This window comes from Nuphar pumila, chromosome 4 (genome assembly GCF_984573655.1).
Source record: "Nuphar pumila chromosome 4, dmNupPumi1.hap1.1, whole genome shotgun sequence".
Classification (NCBI taxonomy): Eukaryota; Viridiplantae; Streptophyta; class Magnoliopsida; order Nymphaeales; family Nymphaeaceae; genus Nuphar; species Nuphar pumila.
In genome coordinates, this window is record NC_143252.1 from 120,360,647 (window position 1) to 120,384,451 (window position 23,805).

General features: G+C 36.1%; 1 protein-coding gene and 1 pseudogene across 1 annotated transcript; one reads left to right on the plus strand and one right to left on the minus strand.

Annotated features, from left to right (window-relative positions):
- Positions 1-372: 372 nt before the first annotated feature.
- LOC149840827 (protein LURP-one-related 7-like) lies at positions 373-13,995 on the plus strand. Its single transcript, XM_090004562.1, has 3 exons — positions 373-682; positions 947-1,183; positions 13,847-13,995. Exons 1-3 carry the CDS (start codon positions 449-451, stop codon positions 13,973-13,975), a joined length of 600 nt encoding a protein of 199 aa, XP_089860688.1. The 5' UTR covers positions 373-448; the 3' UTR covers positions 13,976-13,995.
- Positions 13,996-17,148: 3,153 nt separating this feature from the next.
- Positions 17,149-17,496, minus strand: LOC149840828 (peroxidase 4 pseudogene; annotated as a pseudogene).
- Positions 17,497-23,805: the final 6,309 nt, after the last annotated feature.

Consider the following 23,805-nt stretch of genomic DNA (forward strand, 5'->3'; position numbering starts at 1 on the left):
AGGCAACCAAACGTGCCCTAAAAATGTTCTCACCCGGAGTTGGAACGGTCTGCCAGTCGAGATTCGGGTACCCGAGTCGAATCGGATCGGGCTCGAGCCAAATTTTGGTGATCTAGCCCGAAAAAATTAGGGCCGAGCCTGAGCCGATAACTTATGTCCAAATTAACGTGTCTAATGGGAGGCGGTTTATATCCAAATTAACGTGTTTTATATTTATCGCTGTCACGAAAGGGAAAGCTGTCGTGCACTCAACCACCCTCTCTTGGAATATATGAATGAATCGTTCCTTCTTCCTCTTGTTAACCACGGCAAATTGCTCAGCCTCGCGACCTCTCTCTCTCTCTCTCTCTCGCTCTCTCTCTCCTTTTCCAGTTCGTTCTCTTGTTCGCTCCTTCCTTTCCCACGAAACGCATAGGAGACCCAGGAAAGGGAAGTAATCCGGGAAAAGATGATGGCGTCGGCCCAGCAGCACCACGACCACCACCAGGGAGGGTTCCGATCATCAGATTTCCCTTTCGACTATACCGTGAGGAAGCACGTGTTGAGCGTAAGCCGTCGGGATTTCACGATCGAGGACGCTCGGGGCAACATCGTCTTCAAGGTCCGCGGTGGGATCAGCAGGAACAACCAGCAGCTCTTGCTCGACTCCTCGGGGAACCCTCTCCTCTCCATCTATCAACACGTAAGTAACTACTCTCTCTCTATCTATCTATCTCTTTTGGATCGTGATTGATAAGGGGGAGAAACTGTTATTTGTGATTGTGATTTTCACTTGAAAATGTTCCTTCCCTGAAACTTGAGCAAGTTGGACACAAGACTCAGCCCATGACCAAGTTTCTCGTGTGTGATGACTCATCCCACCTGTGACCAAAGCAAAGATCTTAGTGCCATTACTTATTTGCTCGTTAATGCGTGCATGACGTGGTGAGTTTGTTCTGCCTTTTAGGGCGAATGGGATTGGGCATGTTTTAGACGAAATTGCTATGGATACGAAGATTTGTTTTTTCGCGTAAAGAAGAGACAGCATGCTAACAAGTGGGTAAAGGAGTTGGAGGTATTCCTTGGTTTGGGTCATGCCCCTCACTGCAGTGACTGGGGAGCAACATTTTGGGACATCTTAGTGAAAGGTAGCGCATTCGCTAGATCGTGTACCATTTACAGGGGAAACAACATCCTTGCTCAGGTACCTTAACACGTGTCTCTGCTTTGCATTTTCTTTGCTATGTTGATGCATATTATATCAGTCATTATCATGAGTTAGTGCTTAACCTAGTAAAAAATATTTCAACATCGCGATCAATGTTTTTTGAGATTTTCTCAAAATCCAGATTTTTGAGAATATCATGATATTTTCTCTTGCCGAGATTTGCGACTATGGTTCTAAACCGAGTCATGGTTTAAACTGCAAGTGTTGATTTTAATCATATTACTTCCCATTTGGTAACTGATTTGCTCCTAGTTGAAACCAATCGATACCAATGAGTCTCGTGTTATGCATTTTTTTTTCTTTTCTCTTTTCTCCTTGGCACTTGTCTTTAGTGGCTTTACACGTAATTTTTCATGAGTTTCCCATTTCCTGCTCACTGATGATGCTTGGCTTACTTCTTTTTTCGACAATCAACGAATCAAATCACATTTCCCTTCTACTTTCTGTCTCCTCTTCCCCCTCTGAGTCAAACTTTTCCTTACCATAATTTTTTAGTTTATATTATTGCTGGAAATAAACATGCCATTTATATAGGGCCACTGTCACCTGAGCACCTCCATGGTGGTCCACATGAAGAGCGGTTCCTTGTATTATTGTTATTCTTTTCATATGTAAGCACAGGTGTCGCTGCATGAGTATGAATCTCATGGAGAGACCATTTAGACCTGCATCATTGACAAACAGAACTGATGTATATGTACCCACACGAAGATTCTATAATACTCACTATGCATAATGGTACCTTGGAACGAACCCAACCCCACCTGCTGAAAGAAGAGGAATAGGAGCCGGTTACTTGGGAAGACTACTGGGTGATCATACTCTACTACAGTGCCACATTAAGAAATTCTATGATGCCATTTAGTGTATAGATTGTGTTAATACTTGATCGAAATCATGAATCCTATTCTCTTCCCTTTCTGCAATACATCTATCTTAGGTGGATGTACCCTGTCTTGTAGCCATCTGTTTAATAACAGAGCAACATCTGTCCATCTAAAATTGATGGCTGCAATCTAGAATAACTTCCTACAGCAAATGTAAGACATTTGTTATGCACAAGTGACACATTTGAATATTGAAATGGTCATCATTCTCCTCAATTTGTGAATATTGATGTTGTATCAAATCCCTGAAAATAATCTTTTATCATGGTATCACACAAACAAAAAGATATTAGTAGAGAATATTGTACTGATATCCAACCCAGAACTGAATCCATATCGTAAGCAGGCTAAGTTATCAGAACCAAATCTAGATCATGATCAAGAGGCTGAGTTACCAACAATAAACCTGGTAACTAAATCAACTATGATTATGAGAGACGAACCTTCCAGATCAAATGGAGGTGAAGATAGCATAGATCACAGCTGGAAGGGAAACTCTGTCTACAGTCATGATAGAGGTTCAGATAAACATGTGAAACTGCTTTCTAATTTACCATCCATGACTATAGCTAAATGTTGTGATTATGTATAAATCATTCTGATGAATAATAAAAGAAGGCAAGTGAGCATGAGTGCTTTTCATTCTGGACATAGGTTCCTAAGAACTAAACCATGTTAAATCTTGTCTCTCCTTCATCGTTCTTTGATCTTTTGTGGTATCAGAGCCCTTAAGGATCATCAACTGAATTGGTAACTTCAATCAGTTAGTGGCAGACAGAAACTCGGGTATGCCTATTTCTTTACCTCTATTGCGGAATCCCAATAACCTGCAGTAGTTTTCATCAATGATGCTTAATGCTGAGAACTACCTATTATGGGAATCTCAGCTCACCAGATTATCATCAGATATGAGCTGATGGGATTTGTTGATGGGAGCAAATAGCCTCTGGCTAAGTTCAGAGGTGATTCAAATGAGGCCAGCCCAGAATATTTAGATTGGTTAAGGCATGACCAGCTTCTCCTTAGCTGGTTACTATCTCTCTTTTTTGAATCATTACATAGCCTAGTACTGGGATTGACATCCTCTTTTGCCGTTTAAAATGCCCTTAAGCAGTCTTATGCGGCATATTCTAGGTCTAGAAATATGCAACTTAAATCACAGTTGCAAGACCTTAAAAGGGTTTAAAATCTGTTGATGAGTATTTTAGAAAAGCAAAAGCCATTGGCCATTAATTGGCTATTGCATCAAAATCAATTCCTAAAGAAGACCTTACTATGTAAATTTTAAAGGGGAAGTGAGTATTTAACGTTTAAGACATCCATTGAGACTTGATCAGACCCCATAACTTTTAAAGGAACCCAGGTGAATATTTAGAGTTTAAGACATCCAATGAGACTTGATCAGACCCCATAACTTTGAGTGAACCACACAAGCTTTTCTTTATCCAAGAGGCCAATCTTAGTGATGAACAAGTTAGTCTGGCTGCTAATTTTACCTCTAGATAATACTATGGAGGCCAAAGCTATAGACCAAATGGTCATGGAAGAGGTCATCCTGGGAATTTTCAATTGCAATATAAAAACTAGAGGAGGAGGATCATCATCTGTCCCTCAGACAAATCTATTCAGCTACAACATGATAGACCTACAAGTCGCAAAATAACTTTAAAAATTTGTGAGATACTGGGTCATCCTGCTAGGCATTGCTATTAGTTTATCAATATGTTTCAAGCCATATCCATGTCACTTTGAAGCCTATCAGGTTGGTTCATATTATAGTCACCTTCTTTCATTTGGGGACAATAATTGTTATCTTGATTCAAGGGTGACTCACCACATTGCAAGCAGCATCAACCATTTTTCAATTCATTCTAAATATCAAGGCCAAGATGCAGTGAAGATTGGAGATGGATCAAGTTTGGATATTTGTTAAATTGCTTCTTCTAAGTTTGATCATAAGTTTTTACTAATTGATATATGGAATGTGTTGCGATTAATAGAAATCTATTATCAGGTCAAGGATTTACTAAGGGTAATAATGTTATGTTTTAATTTCATCCCCATTGTCGCTACGGAAGGTATTGTTTCATAGGGAAAGTTCTACTTCAAGGATCAAGTGATGAAGGGTTTTACAAACTCCAACAAATAAGGTGGCACTTTCGGTGCTGCCGTCTCCACATATTTTTGTTAAAAGGAAGAAATTCCAGATTTTCCTGCACGGGAGAAAGAAGATGACAGAGAATAGGGGCTGCAAAAGGTCACAGCTGAGATTCAATCACCGTGACTGCTCTATTCAATAATATATATACTAGTGAGTGGTTACAAAAATTAGGGTACTGAAATGCCCTTTAATGAACAACTAATATTACATCCAATTGAAAAAGCATACTAACTAGGTTAAAAGTTTTTTGATATAAATGTTTTATTTTTGTTGAAAAGAGAGATAAATTGTCCTCTAAAGCCATCGAGTGCTATGATTTGAAATATGTGAATTTTCTTGAAAAGGAAAATGATTTTAATATGGATAAGTCTAAGGATAATTTCGAGTATTCTTTTTTATTTGATTTATTACCAAAGAAGGATTCTGTTAGTGAAGAATTAGAAAATGAGCATGAAGAGATTATGCATTTTAATGACTCTAGTGACTCTTTTGAGGATGATTCTAACCATGATTTTCAAACTTATTCTAGAAGAACTATTGAAAACCCTCTATGTTCATTTGATAGGTACTCTTAAAACCAAATTTTTGAAGAAACTAGTGTTAGAAAATTCAATCGATCCTGTAGACATCCCAATAGGTTTGTGTCCTATAAAACATTTTCACCTAGGTATAGAGTATGTCTTATGTCCATTCACTCTTTTTATGAACCATCAACCTATAATGAGGCCAAAGTTACTCCTGAATGGGTAGATGCCATGAATCTAGAATTAGGAGCCTTAGAAAAAAAAACTTGAAAAATTTAATCTTTGTCCATGGGAAAAAAGGCTATAGGATGTAGACAGGTTTATAATGTTAAGACAAAGGGAGAGATTCTTAGAAAGATATAAGGCTAGGCTAGTGATCAAAGGCTATTCCCAAGAATATGAAATTGATTATGAAGAAACCTTTGCACTTGTAGCTCGTACTACTAGTGTGAGAACCCTTATTTTTCTAACATCCATTAAAAAATAACATATCTATCAACTTGATGTCAAGAATGCCTTTTTGAATGAGAACCTAAACAAGAAAGTGTACATGGATTCTCCTCTTGCTTTTGAGATCGAGAAATAAAAAGTTCTTCGTTTGAGAAAAACTTTGTATGGACTTATGCAAACTTCTAAAGCTTGGTATGATGAATTTAGTAATGTTTTGTTGAATTTGGGTTATAGATCTTGTTATATTGACACTGCTCTTTTTGTTAAAGATACAAATACTGACATTGTTATTCTTCTATTTTATGTGGATAATATGATTATTACATGAAGTGACAAAAAGATAGTTGATGAAATTAAAATAATTCTTAAAAGTATTTTGATATGTCTGACATTGGTTTTTTAAGATATTTTTTAGGTATAGAAGTGACTTACTCACCTAGAGGATATGTTTTATCCCAAATGAAGTTGTCTGCAGATATCATTGCCAAACTAGGATTCCTTGAGGATTAGAAAGTTGATACGCTGGAAGTCCAATGCAAAACTAAGATTAGAATATGAAACCCTTCTTGAAGATCCAACTCATACCGGCAACTAATTGGATCCCTGACTTATCCATTGCGAGATCAGATAATGCTCATGTTGTGCATTCAGTCAATTAGTTTCAGCATGCATCAACTACGATGCATATGAGTGCGGTTTTGAGAATCGTCAGATATATAAAAAATGCTATATCCAAAGGGCTTTTCGTGTCCTCCTATTCTTTAGATTTAATTGCTTATAGTGATGTAGATTGAGGAGGTAATCTTAATAGAGTCTCAAACATTGGTTTTAAAATATTTATAGGAGACCCTTATATCTTGAAGGTATAAGAAGCAACATAAGGTCTATTTATCATCAACTGAAGCTAAATATCGAGTCACGACAACAACTATGGAGATTATCTAGCTGAGGAGCAGTGTTATAAAAAATGCGCCTTGAGGCGCAAAAGGCGCACCTCGCTTTGAGGCGCGGCCCTCTGTGCCTCAAGGTGCAAGCCTGAAGCGCAATTTTTTTTTTTACAACAAGATTTCTGAGGCATAATCTTCTTGAAATTGGTTATGGCCTCTAGGGATTTGCATTTCTTTAGTTTTTATGAGTAATTATTGGTATTGTTCTTGTAAATGAAATGTTGGCTACTTCGTTTATGAGTAGGGAATCTATCATGCTCCATTGGAATTAATTTCTTTTCATAGAGCCGAACAACTGACATCGATTTTGATTTACAGTAGTTTGAATTATTTCTTATGAACCCAGTAGTTGACGATGATTTTGATTTCAACAGCTTGAACTATTTGCAGTTGAATTTTTTGTATTATTTATTTTATAAATCCTAGCATGTTAACGTTAATGTTGTTAAATTTACAACATCTTGATTCTTATTCAGTTGGAATTTATTTTCATAAAACCCAACATCTTAGTGCTAATGTTGTTTGTATTTTTCTTTTTCATACAGTTTGGATGGCTTGTCAAAAACCCCAGTAGTTAGCGTTAATGCTAGTTTTGATTTCAGCAGCTTGATGTCCTTTGTAAAACTGAATATATATATATATATATATATATATATATATATATATATATATATATATATATATATGTATATATATATATATATATGTATGTATGTATGTATGTATGTACAGTAGTTTTTATTTTATTTGTGTGTGTTGGTTTTAATCATAACACAATATATAGATGTTTGCTATAAAAGCTATGTTGCTAGAATTTCTGTTGATAAATTCATTATCGATAAAGTTTATCTCTGCTGGAATTTCTGTGGATATAAATCCCTATGGTTAACATGATTGTTGTTGGGATTTCGGTTGAGAAAATCTCTACTGTCAACGTGTGTTTCTGTTGAGATTTGCCTTGAAAAAGTCTCTATTGTTTAAAGTATATTTCTGTTGAGATTTTTTGTTGAGAAATCCCTGCTATAACATAAATTACTGCTGAGATTTTTGGTTGAGAAAATGTAACACCCCAATTTTTATAACCCGAAATTGGTGGATTTTTTTTTTTTTGAAATACATTTAAATCTTTTAGCAGTTAACAGCGGAAAAACACATTGGGCATAAAACTTGGCGTGCTACTTCAGATGAATGCTTGCAAACATATACTTATGGAATTTAAACTTTAACAACTAATTAACTATGCATGAAATAAAATTCAAGTTTCACAATATCCAAAATTAATCACATTTGTCCTTGAATTGAATTAAATTAAAATCAGAGTTCAGAATTCATGAAGCAGAGGAAAGGTAGACTTAGTCCCCGTCGCAACCTTCCGCCTTCGCACGTAAGTACCTACTCATTACCTGAAAATTTTTAAACCATATAGGGTCAGACAACATGTCTAAGTAGAGTAATTATGCTAAACTTGTAAGACCGAATAACAAGACAAGGATTTCAATAGAAATTTCATGGTTTAACATTTAATTTAACTTAAACAATCATACAACAAATCATGCATGTTTAGAATTTTCATATTTAACAGAAAGACATAAATTCATACATTCAAGATACAAAATGCATGAACCATTAAAATGCATGACTTACCATATGCAGAAGCTCTTTCAATGCATGCATATTTTCTTATCTTTAGTTACATTTTCTTAGTTAGATGATGCATGCGATGCTAAATTAATGCACACACCATTTAAGTTATCACTTCTTAGCCCTACTGATACGACACAGGCAGACATTCTCAGATCGGGACCATGACACAGGACGTGTTTTACATACAGGAGTGGCTTTAGCCTGGCCAGGTCCATTCACTAAGACGGGGTGAGGGACGTTAATACGAGAGAGATTCCCAACACCTTTCAACCCGATGCATCAGTTTTTCCTCATGAGTACTATAACCTCTACGTTGCAGTCTAATGCAGAGGTTTTCCCCCTAAAATCGTGGGAGGGGAGGAGCAACCTTCCGTGCCCGTAATAGAACTTGCCCCACGAAGTTTTGTATCACCTGCTACTCTCCAAGCAAGTATCTTGAGTTTAATGTCACATGATTACTTTTTTACAGTCATACTTTTTATGCAATATCAAACTTAAACCACTTTATGGTCATGGATGCATTCTTATAAAGCATTGGACAAAGTCATATAATTAAACTTATAACAGACACTAGAGCACATGCGTAGCATAAACATCTTATTCACTTTCACACAATATAATGCATATGGATGTACATGGCCAATGCAACAAGGAAAATATATATGAACATCTGTATCGATGAAACAAATATCATCACGATATCATGAACATACATGTAGGCAATACATTTTTAGAATTTAAAACATAAACTTGTATTCATTGGACCTTTTGATCCTAAATCTTTAATGTGTAACCTTCCATTTACAATTCATGCCATAATCATATAAGATTGCATACAATCAGACCTACATAATCATTCACATAATGCATACTAATTCTATAAAGAATTTGACTAAAAACATATATACTATGCACCCTTTGAGACTTGATTTATGAATTTGCCCTAAATTTTTTCCAATTTCTTAACTCTGTCCGACTGGTACAAAGCTCACAGAAAATTTTTGGCTCCATGAACAGAGCTGACATTTTTACAGTATATAGGAATTGTTGTCAGCTATCCATATCCGCAAACTGTTCGTAAAAACTCTTCCGTATGAGAGAGTTATGCATGTTTTACTACAGACCTATCAGTTTTTGTTTCGACTGTCACAGAGACGTGCTCGGTCCATGAACAGAGCCCAAATTTCTACAGTAGATGCACAATGGAGTTAGCTTTCCAACGCAACAATCCGTTCATCAAAACTCCTCCGGACGAGGGAGAAACGACCATTTTACTGAACGGAGGTCAAGTGGAAAACCTAGAATTCCGAGATTTGCATTTGGGTGAATCAAACCGAGTCACCCGAATCCCAAGAAAAATTAAAAGAAATAGGGAATACGCATGAAATAAAATTCCGAAAAATCTAAAATATTCACAGTAGATGAAACACTTCATAATCTATCAATCCAAACTAATATTTGCATAAAAATCATGGAATAAATCAAATACAAATATATTTTACGAATCTATTTCTAAGAAACCGATTTTTATAATAAACCCGATTTCAAAAATGGTTTTCTTTAGGGGAAAATGTGTTTTTGCCATGGATCATTAGATCTGAGTCAAACCCACGGTTAGGAGGGTTTGATTATGATCTAAACTCATGAAAAAGCATCAAAATCCATGCCAAGAACTCCGTTCTTGCAAGAAAAGCATAGAAACCCTACCTTTTGTTGAAAAAAATGTATTTTTTGATGGATGAACAGCCCTTTTTGATCGATCCACCAATCAGCCCTTTCTTCCAGCAAGATGAGGACCTTAGATCTCCTCACCACACCCCTTGAGGTCTGGATCTTGCACTCAAGAACCAAAAGAAACCCTAAAAGAAGAGAATAGGGAAGGGAAAGAGGAGAGAGAGAAGAGGGTTTTTGGGGGAGAGAGAAGCTCTCCTTTTTTTTTCCAGCACAAATGAGGAGGGCAAGGGCTATGGGAGGGTTTTATAACCCTTCTTAAATTAGGTTATGTGCTGGAATTAATTTCAGCCCTTGATCTCATTAATGAAATTCATTTGGAGCCCTTGATCTCCACTTTGACTTTTCAAACTTTAAATAACCTTGAAAATCACTATACCTTTATTTTCAATTTGAATTTGAAGTAAGATGCCACATAGGATGGGATGACCCACCTATGGGCTCCTACTAAACTAATAAAAAATGGATTTTAATGTATACAAAAGAAAACTATTATTGATAAATCATAAAATTCCAATTAAAAACCGTTTTTGTTTTATATAACCACAACTCATGTGAAAATGTAAAGGAATTGAATATAAGTTAATTCCATCTTATTAAGCATATTAATATGTATATTTTTAAAATCTACTTTTGTTAATTTACTTTATTTAAATAATTTTACTTAAAAGAAAAATCAACATTTTCTTTTTAAGTAAGACGTTTTCAATTAGACATCACTTAGAATTTTCTCAGATATCCAAACCATGTAGGGTTTATATTTACTACAATTCAATATAATTAAACCCCTTAATCCTTACGAATATACTCAAACATTAATTTTTTTAAAGAAATTAGGGTTTTATATTGGCACGAAATTCAAGACATTTCACAATGCTATAGAAAAGAACTTAGAAATTTTCGGATATTACAGAAAATCCCTATAGTCAATGTGAAATTCTGTGAGATTTATGTCGAGAAAACCTTAATCTCATGTATTTCCGTTATTTCAGTTATGTAATCAGTTTTGTAGCATATTACTATATTTTAACTTTTGTTGGTTAATCCCGTATATTTTTCAGTTATTTCAGTTATGTAATCAGTTTCTTAGTATATTTTAACTTTTGTTGGTTAATCTCATATATTTTCCAGTTATGTAATCAGTTTTTTAGTTGCTTTTATATGTTAATCTTATATATTTTAACTTTTTTTGGTTAATCTCATATATTTTTCAGTTATGTAATCGGTTTCTTAGTATATTTTATCTTTTGTTGGTTAATCTCATATATTTTCCAGTTATGTAATCATTTTTTAGTTACTTTTATATGTTAATCTCATATTTTTTAGAATAATCTCATATATTTTAACTTTTGTAGGTTAATCTCATATATTTTCCTGTTATTTCAGATATGTTATCAGTTTCTTAGTATATTTTAACTTTTTTTGGTTAATCTCATATATTTTCCAGTTATGTAATCAGTTTTTAGTTACTTTTATATGTTAATCTCATATTTTTTAGTACTTATTTGAGATTTTCTATTTCTTATTGGTTGTTATTTCATCAATAAAGCATTTCTTTATTTATTTGTATTTTTAGATATTTTTTTTAAAGTTTTCAAAAAAAAAAATTGAGGCTTACACTTTACGCCTCGAGGCTTGCGCCTCGAGGCTTACGCCTCACCTCGGTTTTTGGTGGAGCGCTTCGCTACGCCTCAACGCTTTTCACAACACTGCTGAGGAGTCTTTTCAAGGATATGGGGGTTGTCATCTCTGGTCTTTCGAAGATGTGACAATAAAAACACTATCTACATTGCAAGCAACCACATCTTACACGAACAACACATAAAGATGGATTGTCATTATGTTAGAAAAGAATACTTGAGACGAACAATTGAGTTGTTATATGTGACTTTTGAGTGTCAGACAGACTTCTTTACCAAGGCCTTACCTTCACCTTGTTTTTATTTTATTTATGATAAACTTTCGATTATCACACCGTAAGTTTGAGGGAGAGTGTTAAAATATATTAGTATTTATATGTATGTATATTGTATACCTATATACATATGTATATTTACCTATATATATATATATATACACATATATGAGTATATATGTATATATAATATATATTTGACTATTTTCTATTGGAATAGGTTTTTCCCTTGTAGGGGCATTTTTGTTTTTTTATATGTATGTAATAAGTACTGCCCATTAGGGCCAGACATGTCTTTTATTCTTTTTATTTTATTTATCTTTTTCATATTGTGCAAGGGCATATTGGTCCATGACCATAGTCGTTGGGACCTCCTCAACGGCTATATTTGTATTGGTCCATGACTGTTTACTATATGGTATTCCATATAGCCTATATGAGGGGGTTAAACCCCCTCCTTGTATTATGCTTTTCTTAAGCATTTATTATTGAATAAAATCTTATATTTTTTTTCTCTCGTAATTTCCATTAGTGGCTATTGTATGCACGTGTTGTGCTTTTGTATTTGCCATTGATTGGCTTTTGTATTGTCCCTTTGTGGACTTGTGGTTGTACACTTTGTTCTTTGCTCTTGTATGCCCTTAGAGGATTTATGATTATTTCCGCCTGTTTGATTACCTCTTCTTGTTGCCAATTACTTGTTTATATTACAAAAAGATGTATTAATGCTATTTAGCCTGATACTTGATATCTCCTCTGTGGATGATTGACATCACATTTTTTCCAGAAATCATATTACTGCAAAAACATCAGGTGGCCATCATAGTACAAATAGTAATTTCTTTGCTAGAAAACACAAATTTGTATTGCTTTCTGTGGAACTTGAGAACCTGTCTTCACTCAATTGAGGAAAAGGGTTCAATCTGTCCAATTTCATTACAAGATACAAGTGAATATGGAAACAACAAAAGTTAAGTCTTTCTCCAGGATCATAATTTACAGTTTTGTCCAAAGTGACAACAGGTTCCCTAGAGTAAAATTATAAGACTCGTCACTGGAGAAGAGTATCGTAAACATCACACTTTTATCTTTGTGCGAAGTTTTACGTCATTGGTGAATTAGCTAGCAACAAGGTTGTGTACGGTTGTGAATATACAACAGATGGGTGCAAAGGACTTTATGAAAAGTACTCAATCTTGTGAGTGGTTCTAGCTCCTATCAGGTTAACTAAGAGGGAGATTTGACTTTTATTCATGTCTAACTGGGAAAGAGTGAAATGCTCAAAATTTGGCAATTTGTGCTTCTTCAAGTAGTATGATATAGGTGCATCTTGGGTATTCTATTTACTTCATCTTTCTAGGAATGATTCAAGTTACTACTTTAGACCTTGAAAATGGCTTTCAAGTTCAATTAGGGGTATAAGAGCCTTTATTGTGTGAATTGGTTATATATGTTTCTTAATCCTTATGGAATATGTGAGGTTTGGATAATTTTGATCAATGGAATAACTTTTGAATGAATTTCTGAATTCTCTTTTCGAGAAAATCATGGTCGGTTCTATGTTTTCTTGTTTTTTGAGTCCCCTGACTAATTGAGGTGGATCCCAATGACGTCACTGATTTTCCACTTTATGGTGGATTCCCTAGATTAATGAATTTTTGGATCGTGAGTGGCATTGGAGGTTTTCCTCAAAGCTTCAGATCATGATTAAATTTATCTGTTCTTAATACTAGATATTGACTTGATGAAAGAAAGCCTTGCTTAAATAGGTTTATAAAAGTTACTTTGTATAAGGCATGTCATGCTTTCCATTTGTTGTGATCTTTGGTGTAGAGGAATTGTCCTAAGATCTGTGATATTTTTGTAAGCTTCTACCCAGGTAGGCCCACATTGCAGTTTTCTTGCCCTTGATAAAATGAGTTTTTTCTTTATCCGATTCAGCTTACTCCAAGCTGCAGATCATCTTCAATTAGGAAGACAGTTAACTTGTAGAATAGTCTTGGATTTAGTATTCACTAGGTGAATTCTTAATGGAGAAAACAGTGAAATTCACGTGACTGAACAAGTAAAAAAAAAATTATGGGCTGAACGAAGTTTCAGAAATCAAGTAAAACATCAGAGTTGTTTTCGTCCTTGTTTTGAGGAATTCAAGAGAAAAATGGGGAAGTAGAATTCTCATGGAACGATCTCCCAAGCAAAAGAATTGTGCGGCCTATTGAGAATTCTCACTTGCGGGAGCTGTCACTCTATCAAAACACGCCTGAGGTTTATTTTTTCCATACCCGTTTTGTTATTATCTTGCATGCTTATCGTTGTTCATGTGTTATTTATGCATGCAAACTGCATGGTTGGACTGAAAATGTGGCATATCTTTGTGCAGTGTAGTGCATTGTACAAGCTCGGGGAAACTGTGGTCTGCCGGCATAAGTTTCGACTAACCTTCTATTGTGATGTAGATCATGCTTTTATTGTAGCACTGGTTGCAATATTTTTCAGTGGAACAAGTTAAAATGTTTAGTTTGTTTCCATTATATTCATTTACGGTATTGGTCTCAGGTTCTTAGCAAAGAGATCGCAACACACGAGAGAGAGAGAGAGAGAGAGAGAGAGATTACTAACATGCCTTCATGATATTCTGCACAAAATCCAAAAAAATACGATTCCTATAAGAAGAAAATGCAATTTAGCACTTGACATTAGGCTGTGTTTGATGGACTCGAATCTTACAGAGCCAAGGCTTACGAGGATCTCTTGTTGTACATATGGATCTCTGGTTTGATCCAATCCAAACCTCCATTGGGCCAGAGGTCTGTATTGTGGGGGATAGTCGGAATCTCAGAATTGAAGGATTTCAGTGTCAAATTTTTTGTCAGTAAGTTGATGCAAAAACGTTTCTTCTAAGCTAATTCCGCTTAGGCTGATTGATAAGCATGTGGACTAATTTTGCTTCAGCATTGTTATTTGGCGCTTCGTCCTTTCCTGGTGTAAGGTCAAACCTCAAGACAACCCTTCTGCTCTCCATCTCCATGAATAAACGAGTTGGACACAAGTATGGTTGCTTTTCCATCCAGTCTCCGCAAACGTGGTGCTTAGGCATTTCCAAACCAAACCGATCCAACCCATCTACTCAGGGCATTTACCTGAGCTCGACTCGATTTGTAAATCCAAAGTTTTTTTCTTCGTCTTTGGATTTTTTTTTAACACAATGGATTAGATCCTTGCTAGATGTTTGAGTTACTCCAGTCCCATTAGAGGTACCCTATGCCCACTCAATTCCAAGACTGGTTGGGTTTGTTAATTTGTGAGATTTAATGTGCCTGTCCAAGTAGGGATGAGAACAAGTAGGATTTGGTTCCATTGTGGGCTTTACTGAATTGGACCGAATTGCAATTGAGCAAGTTACCTGGAGTTGATATTCTTCTTTCCTCTTTAAACTGTTTGGCACCAGCTTGGTAGGAGGCAACGAGGTAGAAATAACAAAAGTTTTTTGTTATGTTTTATTGGTGGGACCTTCACATAATGGTAATTTGTAATTCATTCTGGTCGCTTCTTTGAAGTCTAAAACTAGGTGGAAAAATAGGGTTATTGTCAAAAAGTGTGCCAAACAAAAGCTCCTCAACATGCTACTCTGGTTATTCTATATACGAGTCATTAGAATATGAGAACTAGAAATATGGGCATTTTCAATACTTTTTTGCAAATCCCACCATGTGGTTGTGCTTGGCACGGTGAATTCATTGGATCATGTATTTTTGGATGAAAAAATGTGATTTTTGAATGCTTGAATATTTATGAAGATTATGAACCATTGATTTTAAAGCCTTAAAAAAATCTGGTTTATGCATCAAAATTGGATGACTCAAGAGTGGGTTCTTATAAAGCCAAACATGTAGATTACATCCGTATTGTTTAGTTATCATATTTCTAGCCTTGTTATTGCAGCGGTTGGTTCCAACAAAGTAAAGGAGTCATGCTTATTACAACAAAGTCAAGGAGATGCATAAGCCTCTTTAGGGAGATGAATAGCTCATTCTGTAGAAAATTCTGTCTCATCCATGATGTGCCATGCCGCCAGGTAAACCCATCTTTACAGGTTATTGTAAAACCACGCCGCCAGACGTGCCAAATGTCGTCTTTGGCATCCAAAACAGCAGTTGGGTCCCATGTCCCTGTCTAATGGTATGAGAAGGCCATTGTGCAGTGGAACATTCCTGGCCCTGCGTTTCAAATAGAATAGTAGTGATCACCAAAACCAATTTCTTAGTGGCATCAAACATGTGATAACTAAGAAGAAATATGATGAGAAACATATAACTATATAAGATACACTAGTAAGCCTAGCTGCCTTCTATTCTAGATAGTTTCCTACAAATCATTAAAAAACAAGTTAAAAACGATTGAGATAAGAATAGTTCAGTGCTGTTTGGTACCACATCATGACCAAGTTTGGTGGGAAATGTGTGCCTTGGAAACCAAGTGGTTGTATGGAAATGGATGGAGTGCACACATTGTGGTTTTCTGAGTTTGGAGTGCAAGGAACAGAGTTTTCCATGATGATTGGCCTTGGCTAGAGCAAAAGAGAGGTTTGGACGGTGTGCCAAGAGAATTTCAGTAGGCATAATTGTGAGGAAGACGACCCCACTGCTGTCTGTGTTTGGGGAGGTTGGATTATTTACAGAATTATGGGTTTTAAATATGTGAGTGTTGACATTTAACTTGTGAAGGTGATAATGCACAACAACAACAACAGAGTGACTTCATGGCATTTCAGCATTGCAGATGTACTACAGGAACAATCGGACCATCTAATTAGGGATGCAAACTCCGGAACAGCTAAATATATGGAGATCAGAATCGGAATCGGATCCAGCACAGCAAAAAATACTGGATCTGACCCATTTGCATCCTACATCTAATGCCAGAATCCGGCATGTCGAATTACATTTTTATCCATGATGTCCACGTACACCTAATTCTATATGTATACTCCGGTAACAGGTAACAGTGGTGACATGTCACCCGAGTTGGGCTGGGTTTTGGCTGCCATCCAATAGAGTTGGGCTCAACCCAGCCCTACTAGTAAACGGTGCATAGGGCCAAAACAAGATCTCAACAGTGCCTGGCCTGATTACTAGTTGGGTTTGAAGGGCCTGAACCAACCCACAGGCCTCACTTTCAATAAGACTCAAGCCTGGCCCGAACCAACCAAGAGTTGAGCTGGTAGAGCCCATGAATTTATCGTGAGTGCAACTGTGGGGCCAATTTCATTCTTGGAGTTCACCATTGATGGTAGAGCCCAATCGATCCCCGATCTTCGGTGGGTTCCTCATTGTAAAATAGAAAAAAAAAATTGACATGTTAATTTATATGCGCAAGAGATATATGAAAGAATTAAATTGTAACCAAAATGGATAATGGATATCAATGAAAACCCAACATAGCCAGGAAGCACATCATTATCTTGATAATATTAAGTTTCAATAGCATTTACTTAAACCGGCCATACAGTCACATCTAATATCATCTGATCACAATAGACATTCATTTGTGCTCCCCTTGATAGGCTTCTCTACTTCATAACATAATTAAAACATCCTAATCCTCTCCTCAGTTCACCTTCCTGCAGTAGTTTAGGCAAAACCTTGCCACTAGTTCCTGTCAGAGGGTTTATGTTCCCCATCTTCACCATTGCGTTTGCAAAGTCTCTTGAGAAAGAAAGTGGGAGAGGTTGTTATTGCCACCGGAGGATGGGCATGACTCTTGAAGGTCAGTCGCAAAAGTTGAATCCACATTGGTCTCACTGTAGATCCAGTTCCTAAAGAGCGGGCAACGTGCTTGGCCAATGGTGTGCGCACACCTGACAGTGCAATTAGATCCTGTTGGTTGAGACCCTTGGGCTTGGAATGCTGAGACGAGGTCAGAGAGGCTGCTTGTGGGTGCAGGGATGTCCTTGTTTGCAGAGTCCACACTGGCTGTGGTAGAATCTCTCCTTCCTAAAGGCACTTGCCAGTAAGGTCCACCAAGCTGCATCGTGAAAAATAAACTGTCAAGATAAGAAGCTGAAATTTCTTATGCTATAACCACATGCATTACAAGAATGATGTTTCTATGGTTTGGAAGGAGGATGAGCTTTAAATCAAAATCAAAATGCAAGTTGGAGTAGTGCTTTGGATCCTATATCAAACTTTGCTCTTCAACCACAACTTGTGCAGAGTAGTCCCTCTAAAGTATCCTACACTACACTTAGTGAAAATAAGAAAGAAAACACAAAAAAGTTGGGAGAGAGAGAGAGAAAATGCCTCTCTTCTATTTTTTTGGAGGTATTTATAGGCAATTGCTCATGTGGGTGAGACGTGGTTGAACTTACGTGAAAGGAGATGGAGGGTTAAGATGGAGTTTAACCCTCCTCTCAAAAGATACTCTCAAGGTTGACCCTTAACTTTTTCTAGTCATGTGAAGACTTTCACATATTTGGTAAGCCACAAAAAGCTATCATTTCTAGTTATTTTCATTTTTGTTTTTCTTAAGAATTGTAGAGATCCTACGTTGAGATTCATATGGAATCTCATTGGCTCTTACTCTTAACACTCACCAAGGTAAGGACTAAGCCAACCCCCCCCCCCCCCCCTTAGTTGGGCTCTAGTTGGTTCCATTCCGACAAGTTCTAACTTTTAGTTACTTTTTTGATATATTATATTATTTGCAAGTTTTAATTTTTCTTGTTATTACTTTTATAAACACCAAATTATGGAATTTCCATATTGGGTCTTATATTAATTTTAGAAACTCCAAGTTATGAAATTTTTACTTTGGATCTGACTCCAATTGGATCTAATCTAAACCCAAGCTAGATCCAAACTCTAAAAATAATATTGAATTTCTTTTTTAGTATTTTAACAACTTCTTCTTATAAAAAATTCATAAATTAACAAATAATTCAAATATAATTATCCACTTAATATTAATTAACATATTTTATAATTAACTATTGATTAATTATCAAATAAATACTAATTAATTATTCTTAATAATTACTACTTAATATTTAATTCAACAAATGCTAATAAATCTTAATTAGCTAGGATAAATATTAAGTCACCTAATTGATCAATATTTTCATAAATTGAATTTGCCACATAGAAATTCTATTTATTTTGATTAAAATTTTAAGAAATTTGTGGATCTTACATCCTACCCGCCTTAAAAAGGATTTCGTCCGCAAAATCTTATTATATAGTTAGGCAAAAAGGTTAGGATATTATTCTCTCATATTGGCTTCAAGTTCCCATATGCATTCCTCAATGCCATGGTGTTGCCAATGTACTTTGACTAATGAAATCGCCTTCGATCACAAAACTCGATTTTGATGATCAATGGTTTCTATCGGTTGTTCTGACACGGTTAACTCCTCTTGTACTTTCATGTCATCATATTTGATGACGTGAGAAGGGTCGTAAATATATTTTCACAATATTGATACATGTAAGACATTATGAATTTGGGCATACTCTGGTGGTAACTCCACGTGATATGTTGCTTCGTCAATCTGTTCTAAGATTTTGAATGGTCTAACGAATCTCAAACTTAACTTACCCTTCTTCCTGAATTTGAACACGCTTTTAGTAGGAGATACTTTCACAAAGACTATATTTTCTTCAACAAAAGTGAGTTCCCGATGTCGTTGGTTGGCATAACTCTTCTTTCGATCCTGGGTAGCTTTCAGCCTATCTCAGATTTTTTGCACTTGCTGGGTGAAGTATTGCAATACCATTGGTGATTCAGTCGATTGCTCACCAATATCATTCAAGTAAGTTGGTGATCTGTAGGGCCATCTATACAAATCTTCACATGAAGCCATTCCAATACTTGCGTGATAGCTATTGTTGTCTGTAAATTCTACTAAGCTCAAATACATATCTCAGTCACCCTTCCACTCTAGCATATAGGCTCACAGTATGTCTTCTAAGGTTTGAATCATTCTTTCTGACTGACCATCAGTCTGAGGGTGAAACACGGTACTAAACTTTAGCTTCGTACCCAAAGCTTGTTGTAATTGTCCCTAAAATCATGATATGAACCATGAATCACGGTCTAAAATGATCAAAATTGGTACTTCGTGTAACCTCATAATCTCCTCGACATACACATCAGTCAGGCTCTCAAGAAGTTGATTGATCCTGATAGGTAAAAAGTGAGCAGACTTAGTGAGTTTGTCGACTATAACCTATATCGCATTATGTTTCTTATGGGTCCTTGGTAGACCTACCACAAAGTCCATGATAATGTCTTCCCATTTTCATTAAGAAATCTCAATTTTCTGCATTATCCCACCAGGTCTTTAGTGCCCAATCTTAATTTATTAACAAGTTAAGCATCTTGAGACATACACTGCTATGTCTCTTTTCATGCCATTCCACCAATATTTCTGTTGCGGGTCTTTAAATATCTTAGTACCTCCAGGGTGAATGGTGTGTTTGGTCTTATGGGTTTTATCAAGAATTTTTTTCCTTAACATAGGGTTATCTTGCATCCACAGTCATCCCTCTATTCAAATACTTTCATCATTGTCAATATGAAAAGATGTACCTTCCTCTTGCACTCATGCTTTCAGCTTTTCGTATTGAGCATCATGCTTCTATTCTGCAATGATTCTCGAGAGAATCTCAGATTGTATGGTCAAACAAGACAACTGATAACTTTATGATTAAATGAAAAGAGTTTCTAAGCAATGAAATCCTCAATGAGCTTATAACTTCTCACATGACTAGCCAAAATGCTACCAAATTTGCAGCTAAGTGCATCTGTTATAACATTTGCCTTTCCTGGGTGGTAGGATAAGGTAAATTCATAGTCCTTGATAAATTCTAACCAACATTGTTGTCTTATATTTAGCTATTTCTAAGAGAATAAATATTTGAGACTCTTATGATCTATAAAAACTTTGAACTTCTCTTCATACAAGTATTGTCGCCAAAGCCTTAGCGCAAACACTATAGCTGCTAGCTCTAAATCATGTGTGGATAGTTCCGTTTATAAATCATTAACTGTCAAGATGCATAAGCTATAACCTTCTTGTTATGCATCAACACACAACCCAAACCTATTTCACAGGCGTTTGTGTACACCACAAAGCTACCTCGACTAGAAGGCAAAGCCAAGACAAGAGTTGTAGTGAGCTTTGTCTTCGGACTTTAGAAACTTTCCTTGCATTTGTCTGTCCATTCGAACTTGATTCCTTTACATTGGAGCTTCATCATAGACAAGGTAATTCTGGAAAAATCTTGAATGAATCTTCGGTAGTATCATGTTAATTCAAGAAAACTTCAGATGTCGTTGACATTCTTTGGTTGCTTCTAATCGAGTACAACTTCCACTTTAACAGGATCCACAAACACTCCGTCTTTGGATATCACATGACCCAAGAACATGACTTTCTTGAGCCAAAATTTACACTTAGAGAACTTAGCAAACAATTGGTGCTCCTTAAGGATTCCTAATACAATCCCCAGATGTTTTCGATGTTGCTCCAAATTCTCATAGTAAATCAAGATATCATCGATGAATACGATTATGAACATATCCACATATGGTCAGAACACTCGATTCATAAGATCCATGAAGGTTGCAAGCGCATTAGTGAGTTTTAAAGGCATCACTATAAACTCGTAATGCATGTACCTTATTTGAAAGGCAGTCTTTTGAATATCATTATCTTTAATTCTGAGTTGATGGTACCCAAACCTAAGGTCGATCTTTGAAAATACTTTAGCCTTCTGCAATTGATCGAATAAATCTTCGATATGTGGCAATAGATACTTATTCTTGATGGTAGTCTGATTAAGCATCCTGTAGTCAATGCACAATCTCATTGTTTTATCCTTCTTCTTTACAATAATATTGATGCACCCTAGGAAGATACACTCGGTCAAATGAATCCTTGGTTAATTAGTTCTTGCAGTTGTTTCTTCAACTCCTCGAGTTCAGTTGGCGCCATATGGTATGATGCCTTGAAAATTGGTGTTGGTCTAAACAATAACTCAATATTGAACTCAACTTCTCGCTGCGGAGGGAGTCCAGGTAACTCCTTCGGAAACACATCTGAAAATTCTCGTACCACGTCTAGTTGCTCTATCAACATAGCTTTTGGTTCTACTGGAGTGATATTGACCATAAAGGTAGTACTTTTGGTTCTACTAAATAAACTAGGAGTTTCTAACTCCTAAAAAAATTGGAGTGTCTCTACATCCTATTGGTGGTTGGTATAATGCTTGTGGTATTCAATCTTGTTCATGGTACACCTCAACTTAGGCATTGAAGAATATGGTGGTGATGCTGGTGTGTATTGTGGCAAACCAAGGGGAGTAATAAATGTAGTCGGGGAGTAAACAGGGGATGCTAGTGTGTAAATAGGTGAATCCGGTCCCACTTCCTAACTCATCATATTTGGATCCTCTATTATTAGAGGTACTGGTACTGGACTGACTCGGGAAATCACATCCTCGAGTATGCCTACATTTCCTTGCCACCTTTCATGTTCAGTCTTCAGTTGACATTCGTCTATGATATGTCTCCTTATGCCATAATAAATACACTCGCTCAATTCTCGTCGACAAATCTATCACATGTGGTCCATATGACATCTTCTACGGGATTGTGCCTCCTGTATGAGCATCTGGATGCTACATGAGACCGTTTGGACGACCTAATTTATATGTTCAATACCTTGAGCTAGGTCTTATAATGTCCCTAGCATCATGTTACATATCTCTTCCCAAGACATCTAAACACATGTTACTCTCCCAAGTTCATCACAAGTAAATCATAATCATTTAACACAAAACAAAGTAATGAACTTAAAGTTAGTGATACTCACAGTACTATTATCGATGTTTTACCAACCTTGAACCATTTTTTTCTAATTTCGCTTTAATACCAAAGTTGTAACGCCCCAAAATTTCTAACTTAGAAAATATAAAATTTTAACTAATAAATTTTTTTAAAATAAAGATAGCATAGCGGATATATATGGATTTTAAAAGTCAGACAATTCTGGCGGGTTGCAGAAATAAAACAATTGAATGGGGCTGGACCTAGTTCTCATTAGAACCAGATCCATCCCTTACTCACATAATTAAGAAAAATGATTTCATTCAAATTTCATAATATAGTTCAGAAATGGAAATATGAGTTTTGCAATAGAAATAAAAATATCTCAAATAAATTAAGACACATAAAAGTTGCCCTAAGATCACCAAGACGATTAGAAAATGATTGTTCCTAGCCTCGCCGCTACATTGTGCCCTCACATTGCTTCCTTATTCATCACCTGCACCCATGAAACATGGTCAAAACTCTTACGAGCCGGTAAGCAAATCCACATTCATATACATAATGAAGAATATCAAAGCATCTATCATGGATATCATAACATGCTATCATGTGGTCACAGTCTAATAGTCATATGAGCAATATAGATGCAAATAATACATGTGAGCCTTAGCATTGAATATCATAAGATGGAATATCAAGTAGATAATCATCATGAGTCATATAACATGGATATGCAATAACTAAGTTAGATAGTTAGCAGTGCTAATAAACTTTTGTTTCTCTTGATTATAACTTCTAGGTACACAGAGGTAGTTGGCATCGTGTTTGCTAGAGTATATTATACTATTTATGTCATTGTTGTATTTTTGCCATAGTACCTACAGACCGTATAAGCACACCCAAGCGAGTAGTCCATGACTAAGAGATTGTCTATGCAAGGGTAAAGTGGATTACAATCCCTACTACTGCAGTAGCTAAGGTATACCACTTTTGGCCAACCCTAACTTTCCTAACTCCGAGTGATTAGAGGTCCAAGGATGCCTTTTTTCCTTAATTCAAATCAGTATGACATGTAGATAAAACCTACATGCGATATCATCACTCGAGGTTGTATCGTTCTACCCTCTCTAAGGTGAACCAACTGTATGAATATGTTTCATGGACGGTCTCATCTTTATTAGGATGGCTAGTACATCATGCCATCGCTTCACGTGGTAAATAGGTTCAATAGCCTCAATACTCCTCTCAGGGCAGTATACATGTCATAACATGGTTTATGCCCAACCTATTCATGTGCTCTAACACCTTTAGCCCATATGAGCACCTCGTTGGTAAAGGCAATAACAAAAATCTTTAATGTGTGCATGTATGCATGCGAAGTGAGACTTTCTTTCACAATTTGTGGGTTCACAACCCACCCAAGCTCATAAGAGAGCATTATCCAGCTATGCATTTCAACATTCATTTCATATATCAGGGAATGTCCACACACGAGTTCATGATGTTCAC

Excerpts from the sequence above, each read along its gene's own strand:
- LOC149840827 (XM_090004562.1), top strand. The coding sequence starts at position 449 with ATGATGGCGTCGGCCCAGCAGCACCACGACCACCACCAGGGAGGGTTC. Across the intron at positions 683-946 it reads TCCTCTCCATCTATCAACAC|GGCGAATGGGATTGGGCATG; the intron begins GTAAGTAACTAC and ends TCTGCCTTTTAG. Across the intron at positions 1,184-13,846 it reads GAAACAACATCCTTGCTCAG|TGTAGTGCATTGTACAAGCT; the intron begins GTACCTTAACAC and ends ATCTTTGTGCAG.